General features: G+C 31.6%; 1 protein-coding gene across 1 annotated transcript in view; it reads right to left on the minus strand.

The window, feature by feature from the left end:
• Positions 1–929: 929 nt before the first annotated feature.
• Positions 930–27,788, minus strand: part of LOC139501927 (uncharacterized) — a 39,585-nt gene continuing 12,726 nt past the window's right edge. Inside the window, exon 2 of the mRNA XM_071291229.1 lies at positions 930–2,932. Within this exon, the coding sequence (XP_071147330.1) occupies positions 930–2,932 (2,003 nt within the window). The remainder of the gene's footprint in view (positions 2,933–27,788) is intronic.

The raw sequence follows: 27,788 nt of genomic DNA on the forward strand, positions 1-27,788 counted from the left end.
GTCGTTATCGATAGTTATAATCAATTGTCTACCAAAAGTCACAATGTCGAACCGATTGAACTCGACACAAGTTTTCTATTTATTCCAGTGAGTGAGTTACCGGATGTTTTTGGAATTAACTTAAAATTGTTTTGAAAAATAACCGTTAAAAATTAATAATTGCAAATAGACATATTGCTTTATGATTTTTTCCTTTTATTATCTTTACTTCTAAAAATAGGAAGTTAAATCTGATGTTGATCTTTTAATATATACGAATAGCTTACATCTTGAAAGAGTTCTATATAACCCTTTCGGAGCACCTGAGATTACCCCTAGTTTTTGTTGGGGTTCGTGTTGTTTATTCTTTAATTTTCTATGTTGTGTCATGTGTACTATTGTTTGTCTGTTTGTCTCTTTCATTTTAAGCCATGGCGTTGTCAGTTTATTTTCGATTTATGAGTTTGACTGTCCCTCTGGTATCTTTCGTCCCTCTTTTATCATCGTTGAATCCCTTTATTGACGAACACCATCAATTGAAGGGTTACATATATGTATGTGTTTTTTTCGAAGTAACTGTTGTACTGACAAAAGGGAGATTTAGAGTACCAAAACATTTATATACTAGCGAAATGGGATATAACATCTTTTAAAATGATTGAAAAAGAAAAAACAATGTCTGTCATGTAGTTAAAAAAAATACATAAAGGAACTGAAGAAGCAAAGGCCGAAATGTCTTAAAAACTGGTTTAATACTACAATAATGAATTTGTTTATTAATTAAAAAATGTTGCATATAATTAAGACTGTAACGGATAATGTACATCTAATTATGCTTTATACATGCCTTTTTTCAGAATCAAATTCATACAAATCATTAACAGGACCACATTGTTGATTGTATGTTTTAATTCCCCGACTTCATCATTGAGTAGACTCGTAAACATCCTTCAATTCACTGACGAATGATAACAATGTTCTAATAATTTGATACATTTTCTATCGAGATCTATATACAAACGTCTCCATGCGGGAAAACTATGAGATTCGTCCTCGGATAATTCGACAGATTTTAAAAATGCTTGTCGTGCGGATTCCTTGTCACCATGTAATTCTAAAGCAATCCCTAATAAAGTGTAGGCATCTTCTGTATTCCAATTTGGTAACAAATAACTTTCTGCAATAACAAGCTCTAGACCTTCTAAAGAATCCTGACACTGTCTTACATTATTGAGGTGATAATGACAAATAAAACTAAGGAAGTATGCATACGCTATTGCTGGAAATAAATAAGTTCTATTCCTTCCTTCACTTGAAAGTTCATCTGGTGTTAAAGTTGAATCTGTAATTAATCGTATAGAATCTACGAACATAATTTTAAGTAGATAAGCAACACTTTTCTTGGCAAATGTTTGCAGTTTTAGTGATTGGTAATGGATATCTGATAGAATCATTCCAAAGAACAGTTTATCGCGAGTACATTTCGATATAGAATACCTAATAATGTATAGAGCTTTTCTGTATTGCTTTGTTTTGTAAAACAATGAAGCTACCATAAGCCATCCAGAAACAGCGTCATGATAGACATTCATTAGCAGAGTACTTAAACAGGATGTGTACCGTTTGTATTGGTATTTATTGTTGATAATTGCACCATCAAGTGGTAAACGCTGAGCTAGTCTTCTGCACCTCCGTGACATGTAATATGCATATAATTGCTTTAGTGAAAAATGGTGCCACCATATGTTGTGTAATAATCCTGTGTTGAATATATCGCCCTCAGAATAAGTTTCTAAGAAACTATTTGTAGCATACAACATTCTAGATTGCACTATTTTCTTAACGTCATTTACATATAATGTAAATGGTTCAATTGGAAAATTCCACATCGCTACATCAAAGTTAGATATTTGATCTGAAAATAAAATGCATCGCCAACCATAACTGTATAACGTGTTTATTTTTTTTAAAAGTACATCACGAGCACGTCCCTCTATTTTGTTCTCGAACAGGTTGTTTTCTGGAATGAAGTAATGCAAGCAAACTGAATGCTCGACACAATATACTAATCGGCTGAAACATCGCATAAAACAAGGTATAAGATTATCAGGCTGCCATACAGATGATGGTTGTTCTTCAGATATCCAGAAAATAATTGTTTTAAGGAAATAAGAACAGAGTAAATCTTTACATTCATAGTCATTTGCTATAACATCTTTCAAAATTATTTTCAAGAGAGCATAGCACATTAATTGGGTATGAGTAAATGTATTAATTAGAAGTTTTTCAGCCACTGAAAAAGATACTCGCCATTCTAGATCTTCTGTTGGTGATCCGTGAACTCCGATCGGTACAAAAAGTACTCCGTGATTGATAATACTTTGGGTGACGTTATGACTTGGCCATGAGCTACCTGATCTTGTTATCCAATTTTCAGCAGAAGATATCCACGTTTTACAATGTAAAGATAAGGCAAAATCAATATCTCCTCTTTTATTAGTTAAACATGGTCCATGAATTATTCTGCCTTTATCCCCAAACAATAAAATATTTCCCTTATATAATGCACTCGAAATATAATGTTTACCATTATGTTCTTCACAACATTGCAAATCATACTGACGTCTGCTATATTCTAGTCTTAATTGAGTAAAACCAGGTTTTACATCGTCTGTATCCATGGACAGATAAGTTGTATTTGTATCAAAGTCGGGTTGTTTATCTGCATTCACCTGAATATAGTTTCTTACTTGCATTATATCTAAATCACTTCCTCGCATTTCAAGTCCTTCTCCATAGCTTCCACTTGTTATAATTGTAAATGACTTGCTACTTGAAAAATTATCTCTCATCGTGTTCATCAGTCTGATTGTTTTAACATGTTCTTCTGTTCCTACGATGTTATGACACATATAGTCATACAGAGCTAGTGATATGTTTGGTGTTATAATATCTGTAATTAAAAAAATGTTCAAGGTATATATCATCAAAAATTGTATATTTATGATGCCTTTACTAATTTTGCTGACAGTTATGTTCTTCACAGTATATTTGTTTTGAACATTAAACTTAAATAAAACGAGATTTGAATATTCAGATGTGTTATATTACACTTATTAGTAAAGTAAAGTTCAAAAACTCTTTAATACAGAAGAGGGCTAACAAATTGACATGAATTAATTCAATTAGAGACATGAATAAAATGGAATGTTTGAAAATTTATTTATTCTTTCGTACAGTAAAAAACGTTTTTGATTCATGCTTTTATCTTATATTGATTTTACCATTCTTTTTTTCAAAACTGCTATAAAAGTAGTTATGACCCTTTTATTTTTCATACTTAAATATAAAAAAAGAAGATGTGGTATGATTGCCAATGAGACAACTGTCAACAACAGACCAAAATGAAACAGACATTAACAACTATAGGTCACCATACGGCCTTCAACAATGACCAAAGCCCAAACCACATAGTCAGCTATAAAAGGCCCCGATAAGACAATGTAAAACAATTCAAACGAGAAAACTAACGGCCTTATTTATATAAAAAAAAGTAACGAAAAACAAATATGTAACACATAAACAAACAACAACCACCGAATTACAGGCTCCTGACTTTGGACAGGCACATACATATATAATGTGGCGGAATTAAACATGTTAACGGGATCCCAACCCTCCCTCAACCTGGGTACTTTGTATATAGATGTCTCATGTTACGAAGTTTCTGTCAGTAACATGTCCATTTTTCTTGACCTCATTTCAATAATTCAGTGACTACTTGAAAACAAGTTAACCTGGGACAGTGGTATAATAGTACAATATAAGAACGAACTATAAAAATCAGTTGAAAAAGGCTTAACTCATCAGATGGACAAAAATACAAATGAACGTGGCTGGGTACTTATACATCCCGACACAAAAAGATACAATGCACAGATCTGAGATTACTCACTGTTATCTGACAGCTAGTTCACAGCCGCTAACAACTAATAAAAAATCATGCATCTAAGACTAAACTATCAATCCGTACACATCCAACATCCAATGGAATTAATGTAAAGACATCATAAACAGCCAGAGAAAAACATGACCTTGTGCAATGCCAAGTTATAGGTATCGACATATTGTAGATCCATGAATATGTATATAACATACTTGTAATATTTAGTTAGCTTTTAATTTACTGATAACACAATCAACATATGTATACCAATTAAAACAATATTCAATGATCGTATTACAGTGTTGAACATGTTGAATAGGTAACCTTTTAGAATAGGTTTATTTAAAGGAGCGACAAGTTTACATGGATCTTTTCTAAATTACCGGTCACGGTTAACAAATTTTCCGTAAAAATGAGGATGTGCTATCCCGTTTGAAACAAGTACAGATACAACCAAACTTCAAAACCAAATCTTTATATCTAAGGAAAAGTTTTTAATCTCTATCCTGGACGATATTAAGATTCCCTTTTATAACATGTCCATAGGGAACATATCTAAACTTCGACGATTCACAGTTTCAAGTTAAGGGAGTATTACTATCTATTTTCACGTCTGATGTAACCGACGTATAATTAAAAACATAATAAATTATGCCTACCATTGTTTTTAAATACAGATAGGAGATTACCAAGTGTATAATTTATACGATGTTTAACTCGTTGTTTTCGATTGATACGTTTCCCATGAGACCTATTATTTCGTTGTTTTTTCAGCAATAATATTCATGATATCAAGAAAAAAAGTAGTAGAAATGTTCCCTTGTCTAAGTATATTGTCATTTAGACCCAGGGTATAAGCTGTTTGAAGTCGTTTAATCCAAGACAGTTTGATAATTTTACGAGAATCTTCAAATTGTTTATGCGACTGCCCTTGTTGTTTCTGGACCGTTTCGAGCGGTTGAAATCTAATTAATTTAATATTGTGTTTTTTTACCTTAATGTTGATAAATTATACTTTTGAATTTCTTAGGTTTTCGGAAGCGGTGTAGATGTTCCTGTGTTCGTTAAAAAAATAAATCCGTCCTGTTTGTCCTACATATTGTATACCACACTTTGGCTTTGTTCATGTAACTTTGCTTTCATGACGTCACTTGGCAATTTTCAATTTTTTGACAAAATTTTCATAAAACGACAATTTTAAAAACAGAAACTCAAACTAATGATGCCCTTCTCTCGTTTAAAGGTAAAGCCAATGTTTGCCATCTATTCTTTTTTTAAATATTATACAGTTTCTTCGTTTATTTGTAAGGCAAAGTTCGGCCACATGAGAAATCGTTAAAATGCATACATTATCAAATGGTTTGCCATAGACAGTATGTGTAAAGTGAAATTAAAAAACGGTAATAATCTTAAAAATAATCCGATTGGTTCCAAATTTACAGTGCGTTGTTTCCATATTAAATAATATACCACGAATAGTTATAAAAAGTGCTGCCTATGATACAAAACAAATAAGAATATGAAAAAAAAGAAACAAAAACAAAATCAATTTACAACCAAATTCATTACATGTGTACACTTTTCTTATGGTACTTTTTGACTTTCACTATGTCACTGGGTTTTTAAAGGCAAATTATAAAATAGTGTGTAGATGATTTAAGAACGTGTAATTTAATTGAAAAAGAAAGTTATTATTTCGGAATACAAGTTTCATATTAAAGGCAAAGAGGATTACCTTTAATTGATTTATAAAATCTTCAATATAGAGTGATGTAATATTAGTAGTTAAACAAATTAATGGGAGGAAACACACCCTAGATCGATTCACTATTTAAATGATCTCATATCAAATCCTATCACGGGAGGATTGTAGGTAAACAATTTAATTTAATTTACATAGAAAATCTGATTTATAATGTGATAGAATAGTTACCATCTGCTGTTTTTTTTTTTTTTATTTGAGGCGATTTTTTTCTTGTTTTTTGTGCATTTTTTGAGATTTCCAAAATTTAAAAAAATCATTAGTTTAACCCATTTGTTATGCGGGGTTCACACATTGCCGATTATTGCTCCCGTTTGAGATCAGACAGCGATACGACAAGAAAAGTGAAAAAAGTGGGATTAGTATCCTCAATTATCTGGAATGTCCTATTATTGTCTGAACGCAGTCGTTTTAGTTCGTAACAGATTCCTACTGATCGTGAAGGGTCCGAATAGTTTGGCAAAGCACCCCGACAGTTAGGTGCGTCCCGTAACATTCGGGGAAACTCAGCCTATTTTGTCTAGTCGGATTACAATCGTGCCTATGTCGTGACAGATTTTTCTGTATCGGATCGAATTCCTAACAATGTTCTGTGTATTCGGGACGGTGTCTTGTGGAACGGGAATGATCTGGAGAAATATTTCTTTGCTGTTTTTCTACCGATTGAGTCCAGATTGCATCCAGATCTTGTCTATTGCGAACAGTGTTTGCCGAAACCGTTCCGAAACAGTCCCGTTATTAATTCTAAATTCGTCAATGATACCCACGTCAGAGTCCCGACAATTACAGAATACAATACGACTGAGACCAGTCAAAGTCGTTTGCAATGCGATAGAGCGGACCGTGATAGGATTACGTTCCGACAGTACCTGATCATCCCGAGTATGCCGACAGTTTTTGAACGGATAACTTCCGTCAGCGTCGGTTCACTGTCTTGTCACTATCTGATCTCTGTCGGATTACATTCGGTAGAATCGGGACGCAGTCGTGACAGACTCGGTCGATTTTACCTGGCGAAAGATACAAATCGGATTAGAAGTGGATTTAGAACGGGATTATCGGAATAAATTCGCTTGGAAACGGTTGAATATCGACGCTTCCTGAACAATATCTGATTGTTGTCGTGATTCAATTTTTTTTTACAAATTTTAATTTAAGTTTGAATTTCCATCCACGATTCATAGGATCTTGATCAGACTTTTAATAAATTTTAATCGGGAATGGTCCTGTCAGGGACGGTAGTACACATCGGGAATGTGTGACCCCAGCTTTACATAATGAACATGACTTGAATAGCATGTTAAATATTTTTAAACACATTTGAAAATTCATTTAGTACTTAGAAAAGTGTGTGTATAATTTCGCCCTATGATCATTTACACGGAATTTAGTTACTTTTCGACAGGTTTTAATTTTCATTATCGTATGTGCATACATTGCAAATGAAAGGTTTCTTAAATGGTGTATCTCAAGTTGTTTTATTTTTTCTACTTTTTGATAGATTTTATTCCAAAGTCGTGTATCGTTTCTTTTGTTGATTATTATAGTTTAAATATTACATACAACACTTGTGTTTCCTTGTTTATAAAACTGTGTCAACCATTGTTTGCCAATCTGTCAAAATATTTACAGATTTAAGCAAAGAACTAAACCTTATTATGTAATGCTATTATACAACCAAACATCGTGATTTATAGTTAATATATCTCAAAATAGCCTATAGTGTGTGATAACATTGTGTGAGGGAATTCGACGTTTGATGTACCACTGTTCACTCCAGTGCAATTTATGACAATACCACTGCATCAATAAGAATTGTTTTTTGTAGTGTTTAAGAAATGATTTTGCTTTGTTGTCGCGTATTATTTGTGAAACATTCAATGTTTTAAAAAGGCGAATTTTCTTTATAAAGTCAATGATTATGATCACTTTTGAAGGCCAAACTTTCTACAGCCTTAAATACGCTAATGAAAGATCCAAAAACTATACCAATACATAACGACATGTTTATGAAATTATAACAAATCTATTGGTTAACAAATTTTTACTCGTTATTGCAAAATAATGAACTGAATATATCTGACATTTTCTCCCTACCCAGTTTACCCCTATACATTTTTATGATGTGGACTGGTCATTGCTATTGAATTGTAGGCAATTTAAGTGGATTACGTTGTTATTAGTTTACCTTCAAACTTGTTTATGCTTTTCATACATGACTATTGATTAATAAGAACGTGCATGAATGTGTACGGTAACTAAAATGACCTTCAAACTGGACACTGGACGAGTCAATATTATGGTTTATCAATGAAAGTTAAGGATTGCCACTTATTCGATTTTCTTTGTTTTGTTCACAAATCGTTGACATTATATTGTCATTTAGTGCACCTTTCATAAAAGATGGACGAAAAATACCAAAGGAACAGTCAAACTCATCAATCTAAAACAAACTGACATTCCACCATTTTCTACATCAGAAAATATCTGTACCAAGTCAGGATTATTACAATTAATATCCATATGTTTGATGTGTTTGCGGTTTTGATTTAGCATTTTTATTATTTTTATTGTTTTTAATTTCCCTCGGAGTTCTAGATGGGTCTGTGAATGTATTATATTATGTACCAAACCACGTTACATGGATAACAGTAAAAGTAATATTCACAAAAACAAATAAGAGGTGATAACAATGTCAGTATCTAGAATGTATAATTCGAAACCATCGTGTATTATTCAATACATTCAACATGTTCAAAACTCATGAATTTGAAAGAAACAACAATGCAATGACAAAACTGGAAAATCGACACGATACCTTCCAAAACTTAGTTTTTCTCAGAGTAAGGCCGTGTTCACATTGACCTTGTGTAACTCACACGTAAGCAAAACACAATTACGTTCCAATTGATAAAACTCAATGTTTACATGTAGTGTAAATCATGTTTTGTCTATATGCAGTAGATACTCCTTGTAGGCCTTGTGTAGGTTACGTGTACACAAAACTAGGCATTAAAAATACTTATTTCAACATGTATATTTAAAAAAGAAACGATTTTTGATTAAAATTGATATTTTTAACAAATATTGATAAAGTTCTTTACAATAATATTTGGCTAAACTTGACATATTTATTTGTTTTAAGAACACTTTACATGTATGTAGCTTTATTAATCCCTTATCAAGACATTTTTTTACATAAATAAGGCCGTTAGTTTTCTTGTTTGAATTGTTTTACATTGTTTTATCGGGGCCTATTATAGCTGACTATGCGGTATGGGCTTTGCTCATTGTTGAAAGCCGTACGGTGACCTATAGTTGTTAATGTATGTGTCATTTTGGTCTTTTGTGGATAGTTGTCTCATTGGCAATCATACCACATCTTCTTTTTTTATATATAAACATCAACATTGCCGAACACATAATTTAGTTAAAAAGGTCTCTCCCGAATCGACTTGACGTAAACAGAAATATTTGCCACTGGTCTTTACTCTAACAACGATTCACTCATATATGCATTACTATAAAAAGTAAGGTAAATTGTTTTGTCTGTCTAGTATCTCAGATCCGTTAAAATACACTTAGAAATAATTTTAAAAAAAGCATTACTCCCTCTCTTTGCCAAATACTCCTCGGCCAAAAAAAAAAACATTTGAAACAAATACAAAAAATAGAAATGTATGAACATCGACTGGATGTACACAGCAATATTTGCCACTGGTCTTTTCTCAAACAACAACTCACTCATAAATGCATGACTAAAAAAGTGAGGTAAATTGTTTTGTTTGTCTAGTATCTCAGATCCGTTAACATACACTTAGAAATAATAATAAAACAATATTACCCCTTCCTTTGCCAAATACCTCTAGGAGAAGAAAAAATATCATTTGAAACAAATACAAAAGATCGAAATTATGTGATCCTTAACATTTCAATTCTTTTTCTTCCTGTAACCACGCTGATACTGCTTACGTTTTTTAATGTATAATTGAGACATCTTTAGTATCTTAAAACTACAGTTAATCATCAAAATTGCCTTTATAAAGGAGCAAAAACAAAAAAAAGGGGGAGGGCGGGTCTGAGTTCAGAATTTTTTTCGCGCGAATGTTTTTATTCATTTTTATTCGATGATACATGTAGCAAACAAATTGGAAAAATCCACACACCCCTTTTTTTTAATTCAAATGGTCGTTACCTAAATGCTGAAAAAGTTGTGAAAAACTATGCATTCAGTTCAACGTAATGAGCATTTAAAGGAAATATAGTTTACAAGTGTGAACAAATCTTATGTACAGGTAATTAAACAAGGTGTATAGATGTGAACAACTTTAATGTGAAACTAGTGTACATTACATAAAACTAATTGCAAACATGGTGTGCACACGGCCTAAGTAGAACATATTACACGTGTGCCAATCGTTATGTTGATGTTTTTTTAGAACAAGTTTGGGTATAAACTTAGAGGGTATAGTCTAATTAGCTGATACCACAATCAAAGAAAGAGGACTGGTTGAAATAATGAGGTATTCCAGATTGTTCATGTGCATGATGTGTTTATCATTTTTGTGGTTTTGTTCTCTTTGAGAAAAGAAAAATTAAAGATAAAATGAAATTATTTTTTTTATATTCTCTTTGTCTGTTTTAGAGTTGGGTCTTTCTGTAATATTCACCTTTGTTTTTAATTAAAATAACATTTAACACGTTGGCAATGTTTTACATTTCAAAAACAGCAGTTGGTAACTATTCTATCACATTATAAATCAGATTTGCTATCATGTAAATTAAAGTTAAATTCTTTACCTGCCATCCTCCTGTGCTAGGATTTGATATGAACTGTGTATTTCCGTAATATCAACTTTCGTTTTTATTTGAATTACTCGTAGTTATAACACCTACGCAATACTTTGTAATTTGCATTTAAAAACCTAGGTAAATTAATCATGGTGAAAATTAAAACTTAGGTCTAATAACAAAATGTGTACACGTAGGGCCAATTAGACCATGTAAATAGTAAATCGATCTAGGGTGTGTTTCCTCCCATTAATTTGTTTAACTACTAATATTACATCACAATATATTGAAGATTTTATAAATCTATTAAAGGTCATCCTCTTTGCTTTTGATATGAAACTTGTATTCCGGAATAATAACTTTGTTTTTCAATTAAATTACACGTTCTTATATCATATACTCACTATTTTATAATTTGCCTTTAAAAACCCAGGTACAAAGTAAAAAAGTACCATAAAAAAAGTGTACACACGTAATGAATTTGGTTGTAAATTGATTTTGTTTTTGTTTCTTTTCATATTCTAATTTGTTTTGTAACATAGGCAGCATTTTTTATAACTATTCGTAACATATTATTTAAATGAACAAAATACTACATAGACTGTGGATAAAAATATTAAAAGTATGAATATGCTTTGAACATTTTCCTTTATTTGGTACTAGCTATTTTTCTAATATTTAATTTGTATAAAGTGTGAAGTAGGTAAATTAAAACAAAACATTAATAATTAGAACTTTTTCGTAGTGTACTTATGATTGATATGCATAAAAACCACATAAAAAGGAGAATACAAACATTAAGAGTTGGCTGTAAACATTTGCCGTAAATTGAAACTAGCTAGGTTTCTTATCAGTACAATATAGCGAAGACAGAAAGTGAGTTAACACAGATCAATAATTGTTAATTTTGATGATAACAGGTTTTTTTTCAAACCAATGATTACATATAAGTTATCTAACTGATAAAATCTAATGTAGGTACAAATATTTTGTCTTAGATAGGGATAAAGATTTAACTTAATTTCCTTTATCAATTCTTTGAAATAAGAAAAACGATACCGATTTGGAAGATGCACATTTCGAAAATTAATGTCTCGTCAGTGATGCTGAGTAAAAAAATCTGAATATCACTAAGTTTGCAAATATTTAAGACTAAAAAGTGCTTACCTCATCAGATCATTACAGAGAAAAAGAAATATCTAACAAAAAAAACACCGAATGTGGAGTCTGGACAGTACATCTTTCTTCTAGTATATGCAAAAAAAAAAACAAAAAAAAAAACTTAAAGATGAAATGAAATTATTTTTTTAAATAAAATAAAATTATATTGTTTACCTGTCATTCTCTTTGTCTGTTTTAGAGTTGGGTCTTTCTGTAATATTTGCTTTCGTTTAAATCAAAATACAATTTAACACGTTTGCAATGTTTTACATTTGAAAAACAGCAGTTGGTAACTATTCTATCACATTATAAATCAGATTTTCTATGTAAATTAAAGTTAAATTGTTCACTGCCATCCTCCTGTGATAGAATTTGATATGAAATGTGTATTTCCGTAATATCAACTTTCGTTTTTATTTGAATTACTCGTAGTTATAACACCTACGCAATACTTTGTAATTTGCATTTAAAAACCTAGGTAAATTAAACATGTTGATAATTAAAATTAAGGTCGAATAACAAAATGTGTACACACAGGGCCAATTAGATCATGTAAATAATAAATCGATCTAGGATATGTTTTCTCCCATTTATTTGTTTAACTACTAATATTACATCACAATATATTAAAGATTTTATAAATCAATTAAAAGAGGGACGAAAGATACCAAATGGACAGTCAAACTCATAAATCTAAAACAAACTGACAACGCCATGGCTAAAAATGAAAAAGAAAAACAAACAACAGCATACACGACACAACATATAAAACTAAAGAATAAACAACACGAACCCCACCAAAAAAACTAGGAGTGATCTCAGGTGCAAAGTTTGCAAATATTTACGACTAAAAAGTGCTAACCTGATTAGATCATTACAGAGAAAAAGAAATATCTAAACAAAAACAAATACCGAATGTGGAATCCGGACAGTAAATCTTTTTTCTAGTATATGCAAAAATAAAAAAAAATGTTGAACAAAATATGAAAAATGTGTCATATCAAAGAAGGGAAAAACTGAAAACCAACTGTAACATTTAACACAAAACATGTAAAAGATGAAAGATGAAATACAAACATTGTTTGGAGAGTGTAAACCTAAGTAACAATGACTTCGATTTTCACCAGCTTTTGACAATATGGTATATCAATTTGTTTACACATCTGAGGAGCTTAGACATGTCGGATAACAACAATCAATTTACTCAAAACAAAGCTAAGATAGATGGAATAAAACATACACTTGATACTACGGATCTATTTGATAACAAATCTGTTAACATTAGTCCTTAATTTTATCCTCAAGATAATGTGTTATGGTTTCCTTCGACACTTGAAATTATGAATATATCTTGTATCAAAGTAGTAGTAATCATGAATATATCTTGTATCAACGTAGTAGGTAATCCTGAATATATCTTGTATCAACGTAGTAGGTAATCCTGAATATATCTTGTATCAACGTAGTAGGTAATCCTGAATATATCTTGTTTCAACGTAGTAGGTAATCCTGAATATATCTTGTATCAACGTAGTAGGTAATCCTGAATATATCTTGTATCAACGTAGTTGGTAATCCTGAAAATATCTTGTATGAACGTAGTAGGTAATCCTGAATATATCTTGTATCAACATAATAGGTAATCCTGAATATATCTTGTATCAACGTAGTAGGAAATCCTGAATATATCTTGTATCAACGTAGTAGGAAATGCTGAATATATCTTGTTTCAACGTAGTAGGAAATCCTGAATATATCTTATATCAACGAAGTAGAAAATCCTGAATATATCTTGTATCAACATAGTAGGTAATCCTGAATATATCGTATATCAACGAAGTAGGTAATCCTCAATATATCTTGTATCCGCGTAGTAGGTAATCCTGAATATATCTTGTATCAACGTAGTAGGAAATCCTGAATATATCTTGTATCAACGTAGTAGGTAATCCTGAATATATCTTGTAGCAATGTAGAAGGGAATCCTGAATACATCTTGTATCAACGTAGTAGGGAATCCTGAATATATCTTGTATCAACGTAGTAGGTAATCCTGATTATATATTTTGCATCAGCGTAGTAGGAAATCCTGAATATATCTTGTATCAACGTTGTAGGTAATCCTGAATATATCTTATATCAACGTAGTAGGTAATCCTGAATATATATTGTATCAACGTAGTAGGTAATCCTGAATATATCTTGTATCAACGTAGTAGGGAATCCTGAATATATCTAGTATCAACGTAGTAGGTAATCTTGAATATATCTTGTATCAACGTAGTAGGGAATCCTGAATATATCTTGTATCAACGTAGTAGGTAATCCTGAATATATCTTGTATCAACGTAGTTGGTAAACCTGAATATATCTTGTATGAACGTAGTAGGTAATCCTGAATATATCTTGTATAAACGTAGTAGGTAATCCTGAATATATCTTGTATCAACGTAGTAGGTAATCCTGAATATATCTTGTATCAACGTAGTAGGGAATCCTGAATATATCTTGTATCAACGTAGTAGGAAATGCTGAAAATATCTTGTATCAACGTAGTAGGTAATCCTGAATATATCTTGTATCAACGTAGTAGGAAATCCTGAATATATCTTGTATCAACGTAGTAGCAAATGCTGAATATATCTTGTATCAACGTAGTAGGTAATCCTGAATATATCTTGTATCAAAGTAGTAGATTATCCTGAATATATCGTGTATCAACGTAGTAGGTAATCCTGAATATATCTTGTATCAACGTAGTAGGTAATCCTGAATATATCTTATATCAACGTAGTAAGAAATCCTGAATATATCTTGTATCAACGTAGTAGGTAATCCTGAATATATCTTGTATCAACGTAGTAGGGAATCCTGAATATATCTTGTATCAACGTAGTAGGGAATCCTGAATATATCTTGTATCAACGTAGTAGGTAATACTGAATACATCTTGAATCAACGTAGTAGAAAATCCTGAATATATCTTGTATCAACATAGTAGGTAATCCTGAATATATCGTATATCAACGAAGTAGGTAATCCTCAATATATCTTGTATCCGCGTAGTAGGTAATCCTGAATATATCTTGTATCAACGTAGTAGGAAATCCTGAATATATCTTGTATCAACGTAGTAGGTAATCCTGAATATATCTTGTAGCAATGTAGAAGGGAATCCTGAATACATCTTGTATCAACGTAGTAGGGAATCCTGAATATATCTTGTATCAACGTAGTAGGTAATCCTGATTATATATTTTGCATCAGCGTAGTAGGAAATCCTGAATATATCTTGTATCAACGTTGTAGGTAATCCTGAATATATCTTATATCAACGTAGTAGGTAATCCTGAATATATATTGTATCAACGTAGTAGGTAATCCTGAATATATCTTGTATCAACGTAGTAGGGAATCCTGAATATATCTAGTATCAACGTAGTAGGTAATCTTGAATATATCTTGTATCAACGTAGTAGGGAATCCTGAATATATCTTGTATCAACGTAGTAGGTAATCCTGAATATATCTTGTATCAACGTAGTTGGTAAACCTGAATATATCTTGTATGAACGTAGTAGGTAATCCTGAATATATCTTGTATAAACGTAGTAGGTAATCCTGAATATATCTTGTATCAACGTAGTAGGTAATCCTGAATATATCTTGTATCAACGTAGTAGGGAATCCTGAATATATCTTGTATCAACGTAGTAGGAAATGCTGAAAATATCTTGTATCAACGTAGTAGGTAATCCTGAATATATCTTGTATCAACGTAGTAGGAAATCCTGAATATATCTTGTATCAACGTAGTAGCAAATGCTGAATATATCTTGTATCAACGTAGTAGGTAATCCTGAATATATCTTGTATCAAAGTAGTAGATTATCCTGAATATATCGTGTATCAACGTAGTAGGTAATCCTGAATATATCTTGTATCAACGTAGTAGGTAATCCTGAATATATCTTATATCAACGTAGTAAGAAATCCTGAATATATCTTGTATCAACGTAGTAGGTAATCCTGAATATATCTTGTATCAACGTAGTAGGGAATCCTGAATATATCTTGTATCAACGTAGTAGGGAATCCTGAATATATCTTGTATCAACGTAGTAGGTAATACTGAATACATCTTGAATCAACGTAGTAGAAAATGCTGAATATATCTTGTATCAACGTAGTAGGTAATCCTGAATATATCTTGTATCAACGTAGTAGGTAATCCTGAATATATCTTGTATCAACGTAGTAGATTATCCTGAATATATCGCGTATCAACGTAGTAAGTAATCCTGAATATATCTTGTATCAACGTAGTAGGTAATCCTGAATATATCTTGTATCAACGTAGTAGGAAATACTGAATATATGTTGTATCAACGTAGTAGGTAATCCTGAATATATCTTGTATAAACGTAGTAGGAAATGCTGAATATATCTTGTATCAACGTAGTCGGTAATACTGAATATATCTTGTATCAACGTAGTAGGAAATCCTGAATATATCTTGTATCAACGTAGTAGATTATCCTGAATATATCGTGTATCAACGTAGTAGGTAATCCTGAATATATCTTGTATCAACGTAGTAGGTAATCCTGAATATATTTTGTATCAACGTAGTAGGTAATCCTGAATATATCTTGTATCAACGTAGTAGGTAATCCTGACTATATCTTGTATCAACGTAGTAGTAAATGCTGAATATATCTTGTATCAACGTAGTAGTAAATGCTGAATATATCTTGTATCAACGTAGTAGATTATCCCGAATATATCGTGTATCAACGTAGTAGGTAATCCCGAATATATCGTGTATCAACGTAGTAGGAAATCCTGAATATATCTTGTATCAACGTAGTAGGTAATCCTCAATTTATCTTGTATCCGCATAGTAGGTAATCCTGAATATATCTTGTATCAACGTAGTAGGTAATCCTGAATACATCTTGTATCAACGTAGTAGGAAATCCTGAATACATCTTGTATCAACGTAGTAGGTAATCCTGAATATATCTTATATCAACGTAGTAGATTATCCAGAATATATCGTGTATCAACGTAATAGGTAATCCTGAATATATCTTGTATCAACGTAGTAGGAAATCCTGAATATATCTTGTATCAACGTAGTAGGAAATCCTGAATATATCTTGTATCAACGTAGTAGGTAATCCTCAATTTATCTTGTATCCGCATAGTAGGTAATCCTGAATATATCTTGTATCAACGTAGTAGGTTATCCTGAATATATCTTGTATCAACGTAGTAGGAAATCCTGAATACATCTTGTATCAACGTAGTAGGTAATCCTGAATATATCTTATATCAACGTAGTAGATTATCCAGAATATATCGTGTATCAACGTAATAGGTAATCCTAAATATATCTTGTATCAACGTAGTAGGAAATCCTGAATATATCTTGTATCAGCGTAGTAGGAAATGCTGAATATATCTTGTATCAACGTAGTAGGAAATGCTGAATATATCTTGTATCAACGTAGTAGGTTATCCTGAATATATCTTGTATCAACGTAGTAGTAAATCCTGAATATATCTTGTATCAACGTAGTAGGTAATGCTGAATATATCGTGTATTAACGCAGTAGGTAATTCTGAATATATACTGTATCAACGTAGTAGAAAATCCTGAATATATCTTGTATCAACGTAGTAGGTAATCCTGAATATATCGTATATCAACGAAGTAGGTAATCCTCAATATATCTTGTATCCGTGTAGTAGGTAATCCTGAATATATCTTGTATCAACGTAGTAGGTAATCCTGAATATATCTTGTATCAACGTAGTAGGGAATCCTGAATATATCTTGTATCAACGTAGTAGGTAATCCTGAATATATCTTGTATCAACGAAGTAGGTAATCCTGAATATATCTTGTATCAACGTAGTAGGGAATCCTGAATATATCTTGTATCAACGTAGTAGGTAATACTGAATATATCTTGTATCAACGTAGTAGAAAATGCTGAATATATCTTGTATCAACGTAGTAGGAAATGCTGAATATATCTTGTATCAACGTAGTAGGTAATCCTGAATATATCTTGTATCAACGTAGTAGATTATCCTGAATATATCGTGTATCAACGTAGTAAGTAATCCTGAATATATCTTGTATCAACGTAGTAGGTAATCCTGAATATATCTTGTATCAACGTAGTAGGAAATGCTGAATGTATCTTGTATCAACGTAGTAGGTAATCCTGAATATATATTGTATAAACGTAGTAGGAAATGCTGAATATATCTTGTATCAACGTAGTAGGTAATACTGAATATATCTTGTATCAACGTAGTAGGAAATCCTGAATATATCTTGTATCAACGTAGTAGATTATCCTGAATATATATTGTATCAACGTAGTAGGTAATCCTGAATATATCTTGTATCAACGTAGTAGGGAATCCTGAATATATCTAGTATCAACGTAGTAGGTAATCTTGAATATATCTTGTATCAACGTAGTAGGGAATCCTGAATATATCTTGTATCAACGTAGTAGGTAATCCTGAATATATCTTGTATCAACGTAGTTGGTAAACCTGAATATATCTTGTATCAACGTAGTAGGTAATCCTGAATATATCTTATATCAACGTAGTAAGAAATCCTGAATATATCTTGTATCAACGTAGTAGGTAATCCTGAATATATCTTGTATCAACGTAGTAGGGAATCCTGAATATATCTTGTATCAACGTAGTAGGGAATCCTGAATATATCTTGTATCAACGTAGTAGGTAATACTGAATACATCTTGAATCAACGTAGTAGAAAATGCTGAATATATCTTGTATCAACGTAGTAGGTAATCCTGAATATATCTTGTATCAACGTAGTAGGTAATCCTGAATATATCTTGTATCAACGTAGTAGATTATCCTGAATATATCGCGTATCAACGTAGTAAGTAATCCTGAATATATCTTGTATCAACGTAGTAGGTAATCCTGAATATATATTGTATCAACGTAGTAGGTAATCCTGAATATATCTTGTATCAACGTAGTAGGGAATCCTGAATATATCTAGTATCAACGTAGTAGGTAATCTTGAATATATCTTGTATCAACGTAGTAGGGAATCCTGAATATATCTTGTATCAACGTAGTAGGTAATCCTGAATATATCTTGTATCAACGTAGTTGGTAAACCTGAATATATCTTGTATCAACGTAGTAGGTAATCCTGAATATATCTTATATCAACGTAGTAAGAAATCCTGAATATATCTTGTATCAACGTAGTAGGTAATCCTGAATATATCTTGTATCAACGTAGTAGGGAATCCTGAATATATCTTGTATCAACGTAGTAGGGAATCCTGAATATATCTTGTATCAACGTAGTAGGTAATACTGAATACATCTTGAATCAACGTAGTAGAAAATGCTGAATATATCTTGTATCAACGTAGTAGGTAATCCTGAATATATCTTGTATCAACGTAGTAGGTAATCCTGAATATATCTTGTATCAACGTAGTAGATTATCCTGAATATATCGCGTATCAACGTAGTAAGTAATCCTGAATATATCTTGTATCAACGTAGTAGGTAATCCTGAATATATCTTGTATCAACGTAGTAGGAAATACTGAATATATGTTGTATCAACGTAGTAGGTAATCCTGAATATATCTTGTATAAACGTAGTAGGAAATGCTGAATATATCTTGTATCAACGTAGTCGGTAATACTGAATATATCTTGTATCAACGTAGTAGGAAATCCTGAATATATCTTGTATCAACGTAGTAGATTATCCTGAATATATCGTGTATCAACGTAGTAGGTAATCCTGAATATATCTTGTATCAACGTAGTAGGTAATCCTGAATATATTTTGTATCAACGTAGTAGGTAATCCTGAATATATCTTGTATCAACGTAGTAGGTAATCCTGACTATATCTTGTATCAACGTAGTAGTAAATGCTGAATATATCTTGTATCAACGTAGTAGTAAATGCTGAATATATCTTGTATCAACGTAGTAGATTATCCCGAATATATCGTGTATCAACGTAGTAGGTAATCCCGAATATATCGTGTATCAACGTAGTAGGAAATCCTGAATATATCTTGTATCAACGTAGTAGGTAATCCTCAATTTATCTTGTATCCGCATAGTAGGTAATCCTGAATATATCTTGTATCAACGTAGTAGGTAATCCTGAATACATCTTGTATCAACGTAGTAGGAAATCCTGAATACATCTTGTATCAACGTAGTAGGTAATCCTGAATATATCTTATATCAACGTAGTAGATTATCCAGAATATATCGTGTATCAACGTAATAGGTAATCCTGAATATATCTTGTATCAACGTAGTAGGAAATCCTGAATATATCTTGTATCAACGTAGTAGGAAATCCTGAATATATCTTGTATCAACGTAGTAGGTAATCCTCAATTTATCTTGTATCCGCATAGTAGGTAATCCTGAATATATCTTGTATCAACGTAGTAGGTTATCCTGAATATATCTTGTATCAACGTAGTAGGAAATCCTGAATACATCTTGTATCAACGTAGTAGGTAATCCTGAATATATCTTATATCAACGTAGTAGATTATCCAGAATATATCGTGTATCAACGTAATAGGTAATCCTAAATATATCTTGTATCAACGTAGTAGGAAATCCTGAATATATCTTGTATCAGCGTAGTAGGAAATGCTGAATATATCTTGTATCAACGTAGTAGGAAATGCTGAATATATCTTGTATCAACGTAGTAGGTTATCCTGAATATATCTTGTATCAACGTAGTAGTAAATCCTGAATATATCTTGTATCAACGTAGTAGGTAATGCTGAATATATCGTGTATTAACGCAGTAGGTAATTCTGAATATATACTGTATCAACGTAGTAGAAAATCCTGAATATATCTTGTATCAACGTAGTAGGTAATCCTGAATATATCGTATATCAACGAAGTAGGTAATCCTCAATATATCTTGTATCCGTGTAGTAGGTAATCCTGAATATATCTTGTATCAACGTAGTAGGTAATCCTGAATATATTTTGCATCAGCGTAGTAGGAAATCCTGAATATATCTTGTATCAACGTTGTAGGTAATCCTGAATATATCTTATATCAACGTAGTAGGTAATCATGAATATATATTGTATCAACGTAGTAGGTAATCCTGAATATATCTTGTATCAACGTAGTAGGGAATCCTGAATATATCTTGTATCAACGTAGTAGGTAATCCTGAATATATCTTGTATCAACGTAGTAGGGAATCCTGAATATATATTGTATCAACGCAGTAGGTAATCCTGAATATATCTTGTATCAACGTAGTTGGTAAACCTGAATATATCTTGTATCAACGTAGTAGGTAATCCTGAATATATCTTGTATCAACGTAGTAGGTAATCCTGAATATATCTTGTATCAACGTAGTAGGAAATCCTGAATATATCTTGTATCAACGTAGTAGGAAATGCTGAAAATATCTTGTATCAACGTAGTAAGTAATCCTAAATATATCTTGTATCAACGTAGTAGGAAATCCTGAATATATCTTGTATCAACGTAGTAGGAAATGCTGAATATATCTTGTATCAACGTAGTAGGAAATGCTGAATATATCTTGTATCAACGTAGTAAGAAATCCTGAATATATCTTGTATCAACGTAGTAGGTAATCCTGAATATATCTTGTATCAACGTAGTAGGGAATCCTGAATATATCTTGTATCAACGTAGTAGGTAATCCTGAATATATCTTGTATCAACGAAGTAGGTAATCCTGAATATATCTTGTATCAACGTAGTAGGGAATCCTGAATATATCTTGTATCAACGTAGTAGGTAATACTGAATATATCTTGTATCAACGTAGTAGAAAATGCTGAATATATCTTGTATCAACGTAGTAGGAAATGCTGAATATATCTTGTATCAACGTAGTAGGTAATCCTGAATATATCTTGTATCAACGTAGTAGGTAATACTGAATATATCTTGTATCAACGTAGTAGAAAATGCTGAATATATCTTGTATCAACGTAGTAGGAAATGCTGAATATATCTTGTATCAACGTAGTAGGTAATCCTGAATATATCTTGTATCAACGTAGTAGATTATCCTGAATATATCGTGTATCAACGTAGTAAGTAATCCTGAATATATCTTGTATCAACGTAGTAGGTAATCCTGAATATATCTTGTATCAACGTAGTAGGAAATGCTGAATGTATCTTGTATCAACGTAGTAGGTAATCCTGAATATATATTGTATAAACGTAGTAGGAAATGCTGAATATATCTTGTATCAACGTAGTAGGTAATACTGAATATATCTTGTATCAACGTAGTAGGAAATCCTGAATATATCTTGTATCAACGTAGTAGATTATCCTGAATATATCGTGTATCAACGTAGTAGGTAATCCTGAATATATCTTGTATCAACGTAGTAGGGAATCCTGAATATATATTGTATCAACGCAGTAGGTAATCCTGAATATATCTTGTATGAACGTAGTTGGTAAACCTGAATATATCTTGTATTAACGTAGTAGGTAATCCTGAATATATCTTGTATCAACGTAGTAGGTAATCCTGAATATATCTTGTATCAACGTAGTAGGAAATCCTGAATATATCTTGTATCAACGTAGTAGGAAATGCTGAATATATCTTGTATCAACGTAGTAGGAAATGCTGAAAATATCTTGTATCAACGTAGTAAGTAATCCTGAATATATATTGTATCAACGTAGTAGGAAATTCTGAATATATCTTGTATCAACGTAGTAGGAAATGCTGAATATATCTTGTATCAACGTAGTAGGTAATCCTGAATATATCTTGTATCAACGTAGTAGATTATCCTGAATGTATCTTGTATCAATGTAGTAGGTAATCCTGAATATATATTGTATCAACGTAGTAGGTAATCCTGAATATATCTTGTATCAACGTAGTAAGAAATCCTGAATATATCTTGTATCAACGTAGTAGGTAATCCTGAATATATCTTGTATCAACGTAGTAGGGAATCCTGAATATATCTTGTATCAACGTGGTAGGTAATACTGAATATATCTTGTATCAACGTAGTAGAAAATGCTGAATATATCTTGTATCAACGTAGTAGGAAATGCTGAATATATCTTGTATCGACGTAGTAGGAAATTCTGAATATATCTTGTATCCGCGTAGTAGGTAATCCTGAATATATCTTGTATCAACGTAGTAGGTAATCCTGAATATATATTGTATCAACGTAGTAGGTTATCCTGAATATATCTTGTATCAACGTGGTGGGTAATCCTGAATATATCTTGTATCAACGTAGTAGGTAATCCTGAATATATTTTGTATCAACGAAGTAGGAAATGCTGAATATATCTTGTATCAACGTAGTAGGAAATCCTGAATATACCTCGTATAAACGCAGTAGGAAATGCTGAATATATCCTGTGTCAACGTAGTAGGGAATCCTGAATATATCTTGTATCAACGTAGTAGGGAATCCTGCATATATCTGGTATCAACGTAGTAGGTAATTCTGAATATATCTTGTATCAAAGTAGTAGGGAACCCAATCAACAACTTTACATTGAAAGGAATCAAAGACTTGCAAATAATTGATTTAGCATACTCTTTATTGTTTGACTGCAATTACACAAGTAATGGACTCCAGAACGTGAAAATACTTAATATTTCACATTTCAAATGCGTACATTTAAATCACAACCTTCTTCAATCTGCCGTCAATTTGGAATTGTTGATAATGGAAAGCTCTTTACTAAGTATCGGCCTTAAATTTGATCATCACAGTAAATTTCTCCTTGGACAGAAATGTTAGCAGCACATAGAATGTTCAAGAAATGCATTTAGAGACCGATTCAGAATTTCAACATTTAAAAGTCAATAAGACAGTTTGCAATCTTTGATATTCGAAGGAAATTTATTCACAAGTATTCCATTACGTATGGAGGACTTTAAGTATCTAAGTGTCTTAACATAAGAAACAACAAGATAGCATATTTGACAACTCAAAAGATTGATGCCATTGAAGTGCTATTTAGAAAATCAAATAGAACAATGACAGTCTTATTAGAGGGCAACCCTCTTGTTTGTACTTGTGCTTCTTTAAATTTTGTAGAATGGTTATTTACTACTAACGTGAAACTTGACAGCAATGATAGTTATTCGTGTGTCGAAAAGGATGGAAATACTACAACAACCAATTTCGTTTACAATCACTTGCGAATTATGAGAATAAGATGTATTACGACAGTTTTGTCAATTTTTTCTTCAACTTTATTCGGTGTTCTTCTTTTATTAATTCTAGTTGGGTATCGTTACAAAATGCACCTACATGTACTTCTGTTTATTTATCCGAATGACCAATCCTCTTTTCCGGATGTCAAAAGAAGAAGCACTTGAATATGATGCATATTTAGCTTATTGCGATGGCGACTATACATGGGTATATGGACCTTTGCGCATATTTCTCGAAGAGAGACAAAATTATAAACTTCTATTGTTAGATAGAGGTGATGCCCTTGCTTGAGAACATAGACTTTTTGCTTTAAACAATTCAATTCCAAAATGCAAAAAGATAATCTTAGTGATTTCAAAAGAGTTTGTTAACAATGATTGGGCTTACTATGAAGCTACTGTTGGAATTGAACATTTCCTGGGTTTACAAGCAAGAATAATTGTTATAAACCTGGAAAATATAACCAAAACAGAAATACCGCAATGTGTTCTTCAAATGATGTCATTGGACGCCAACGATCATATTCGCAAAACAGACATATTAAATAAAAATACCATTTTCTGGAATTATTTAGATCAAGCAATGAAACGTTAATGAAGACAGGGTTGTTATGATATTTTTTTTAAACTATGCTTGAAATGACATCTTTTGGTCAATATACGTAAATTTCAATATTTTATAGGAAGAAATCACATGTGAATTTCTATTCAACTGTATCAAGACTATTTTAACCTGTTTATTTAAATTAACACAAAATTAATAATTGTGAAATCCTTGAATAAACTGACTATTTATGCAAAGACATATTCATTGCTCTGATCTCATGTCCTTCTTTTTGAAATTTTGTGTTTATAATGCAGGTAACTCCAGAAAAGTGCTTCGGACGTAATCCATTTTTAAAGTTCTACTTTCATTGATACAAATTCTAGATTATTAGTTACAACTATGTCAAACAAAAATGCTTGATTGTATGCATATTTGTGTATGATACAAAACATATCTGTTTATTTAAAGATTTAATAGTTTTACATTTTAAAAGGACGTAGTTATATTGCATTAAACACAAGGTCAGGAAATTATGTGAAGTAGAGCGATGTTCTTTGTTTTTCTTCCCATTTAAATACCACTTACTTATATCAATACTCAGATCAATATTTAAGTTGTTGAACAGTACCTTATATACCAGGTTAACGAGTACGAACAATTCGAAGTATAGGTTAAAATGAATTACACCATTTTAATACACGCATACACTTAAATCCTTCTGTTAAAAGAGCTCCACTTTACCTCTTAAATATATTACAAAAATGATCCAAATTGTCTTCTTTTAACAGTTTAAATGTTTTTGTGCAGTGTGACGGATATAAAATCTCGAATGTACAACCAAATATCATTTTGTATATTCAAGTTAATATTCTTTCATAACCCAAGGTTGTTATTTTATACTTGTTGATACAGTCTAACATTATATCATATGCTCTAGGAATATAAAAAAAAACATGACAATATTTTGATGAACATCCTGTTCATAAAGGTAGTCTAAATTCTACGAACTCGCTCGCTGAACTATGTTTGAAACTTTAACAAAAAGTATCGTTATTGAAAATTAATTCAATTATTGTTACATTTCTAATAAGTCAAATACTGCAAATTATGAATGTCCCCGGTCGTATCCCGACTCACAGATTCGAAGAGGAAAATTAATAAATAAACTTCATCTCACCCTTCCAGTTAATCCTTTTTAACATATTAATTCCTGAAAAATGTTATAATTTGATTTTGCTTGTTCTTTCCTTATAATAAACAAAATAGTCAAAAGAACAAGTTTATGCATGGGATGGCCTATGTATAATATAGTTATCAAAGGTACCAGGATTATAATTCAATATGCTAGACGCGCTTTTCGTCTACATAAGACTCATCAGTGACGCTCATATCAAAACAGTTAAAAAGCCAAACAAGTACAAAGTTGAAGAGCATTGAGGACACAAAATTTCAAAAAGTTAGCCAAATACGGCTAAGATAATCTACTCCTACTTGTAACAACGTTGATATTTGGTTGAAATTTGGTCGTGCGTTGATTCAACGTTGAGTTAATGTCAGTCAATTGCGACAGAAAAATCTCATTGTCATAATTGAAGAATGCAAATATATAGTTGATGAGCAGATGATGATCGGACAAGAAGCCGTGATGCGGTCTTATAAACGATTGGATAATAAGTTGCTAATCCAGAACGTTTTATAATACTTATAAGAGGGTCCACTGACTGGCCTATAGGTGTGAGGGGGGCTTCCTCCTGTCATGCTTACATGATCCCTATACATGTTTAATCATTTTTTCCCACATAAAAGGGGGTAGACCGGATTGCATTGTTTATGCATGGAAAGGAGTTTTGGGCAAGAACGAGTGGTCAGGAGACATCACAAATAAAAAATCGGCTTTTTCCAATTAATATGTGTTTATTTGTTAAGTATCTTGAAAAAAACCCACCAATTTTAATCAAGTATTAAGTAGTTTGGGTTTGATGATTCTCTATATTTTGGGAGATCTCAAAACCTGTTCATGCTATTTTAATTATATGCATGAACTGTAAAGATAAATATTCTTAGTTTTTTTTTTCTAAATCAAATTGATTTTGTTAAGTGACTTTATTTCATTTAAATAAAGAGGAGAATTTTGTCGGAGTATTTATTTTAATTATTTTTACCGATTGATATTTAATAATATAAACTGTAAATATCATCGATGTACAATGTAATCATAATAATTGAGAAGTTTTGGAATTTTTGCAGTTTTTCAAGTTCAGTTCCGAATATTTTCTTTCGGATGCGCACGCAAGCACCAGCACCTCTTTTCAACATCCATTTAGAAAAATTTGAAAATCATCCACGAGAAATTATAACACCAGACTGATTAACCAATAGTGAACAACTGCATCTATGGAATATAAAAACGAGAGAAGACTTTTGTGTAGAAACCTCTTGATATTAGCGTAAATATATTTTACAGTTAAATTAACTTAGAATCATAATATATGCAAACACATTCAAAATGAAATGATGAAATTATTTATCTGCATGTTTACGTTCAAAGAAATTATGAAAAGGTCTTACTTCATCTGATTCAGTTTCATATGTCAAAATAGATTAATGACTTGGTTGAATATATCCTCTTATTAGCGAACTTACATAAAACATGTCTAGCCATGTTCAGAATCAGTAATATCAGAAAAAGGGGGGTCATCGAATACTAGCCAATTCTTTCAAATACAACGCAGTAAGGTGTCTGAAACACATAGAAATGGTTTGCTCTTAAACACTGTTTTCGGTCTTCTAGATTTTTTCTGATCTTTTATAGTTTCATCTGTAAGTATATGAACATAATGCTTATTGCAAAACAAAGATCTGGTTAAAATTCATGCTTTGGTTTGTTATTGATGCAAGCTGGGACAATTATTTCAAATGAACGAACATGTGTTCTATGATTTAAAATAATTGTTTTATGATTGGTAGAATATGATAACATTTCCGTCTTTTCAAAGTACACAACTTTTATTAGCTAACCTGACCCGAATGCCAAGTGAGCTTTTCTCATCACTTTGTGTCCGTCGTCGTTAACTTTTACTAAAATCTTCTCCTCTGAAACTACTGTGGCCAATTAAATCAAACTTGGACACAATCAACATTGGGGTATCTAGTTTAAAAAATGTGACCCGGCCAACCAACCAAGATGGCCGCCATGGCTGAAAATAGAACATATGGGTAAAATGTAGATTTTTGCTTATAATTCTTAATACAAAGCATTTAGAGCAAGTCTGACAAGGGGTCCAATTGTTTATCAGGACAAGGTCT

This window comes from Mytilus edulis, chromosome 13 (assembly GCF_963676685.1).
Source record: "Mytilus edulis chromosome 13, xbMytEdul2.2, whole genome shotgun sequence".
Classification (NCBI taxonomy): Eukaryota; Metazoa; Mollusca; class Bivalvia; order Mytilida; family Mytilidae; genus Mytilus; species Mytilus edulis.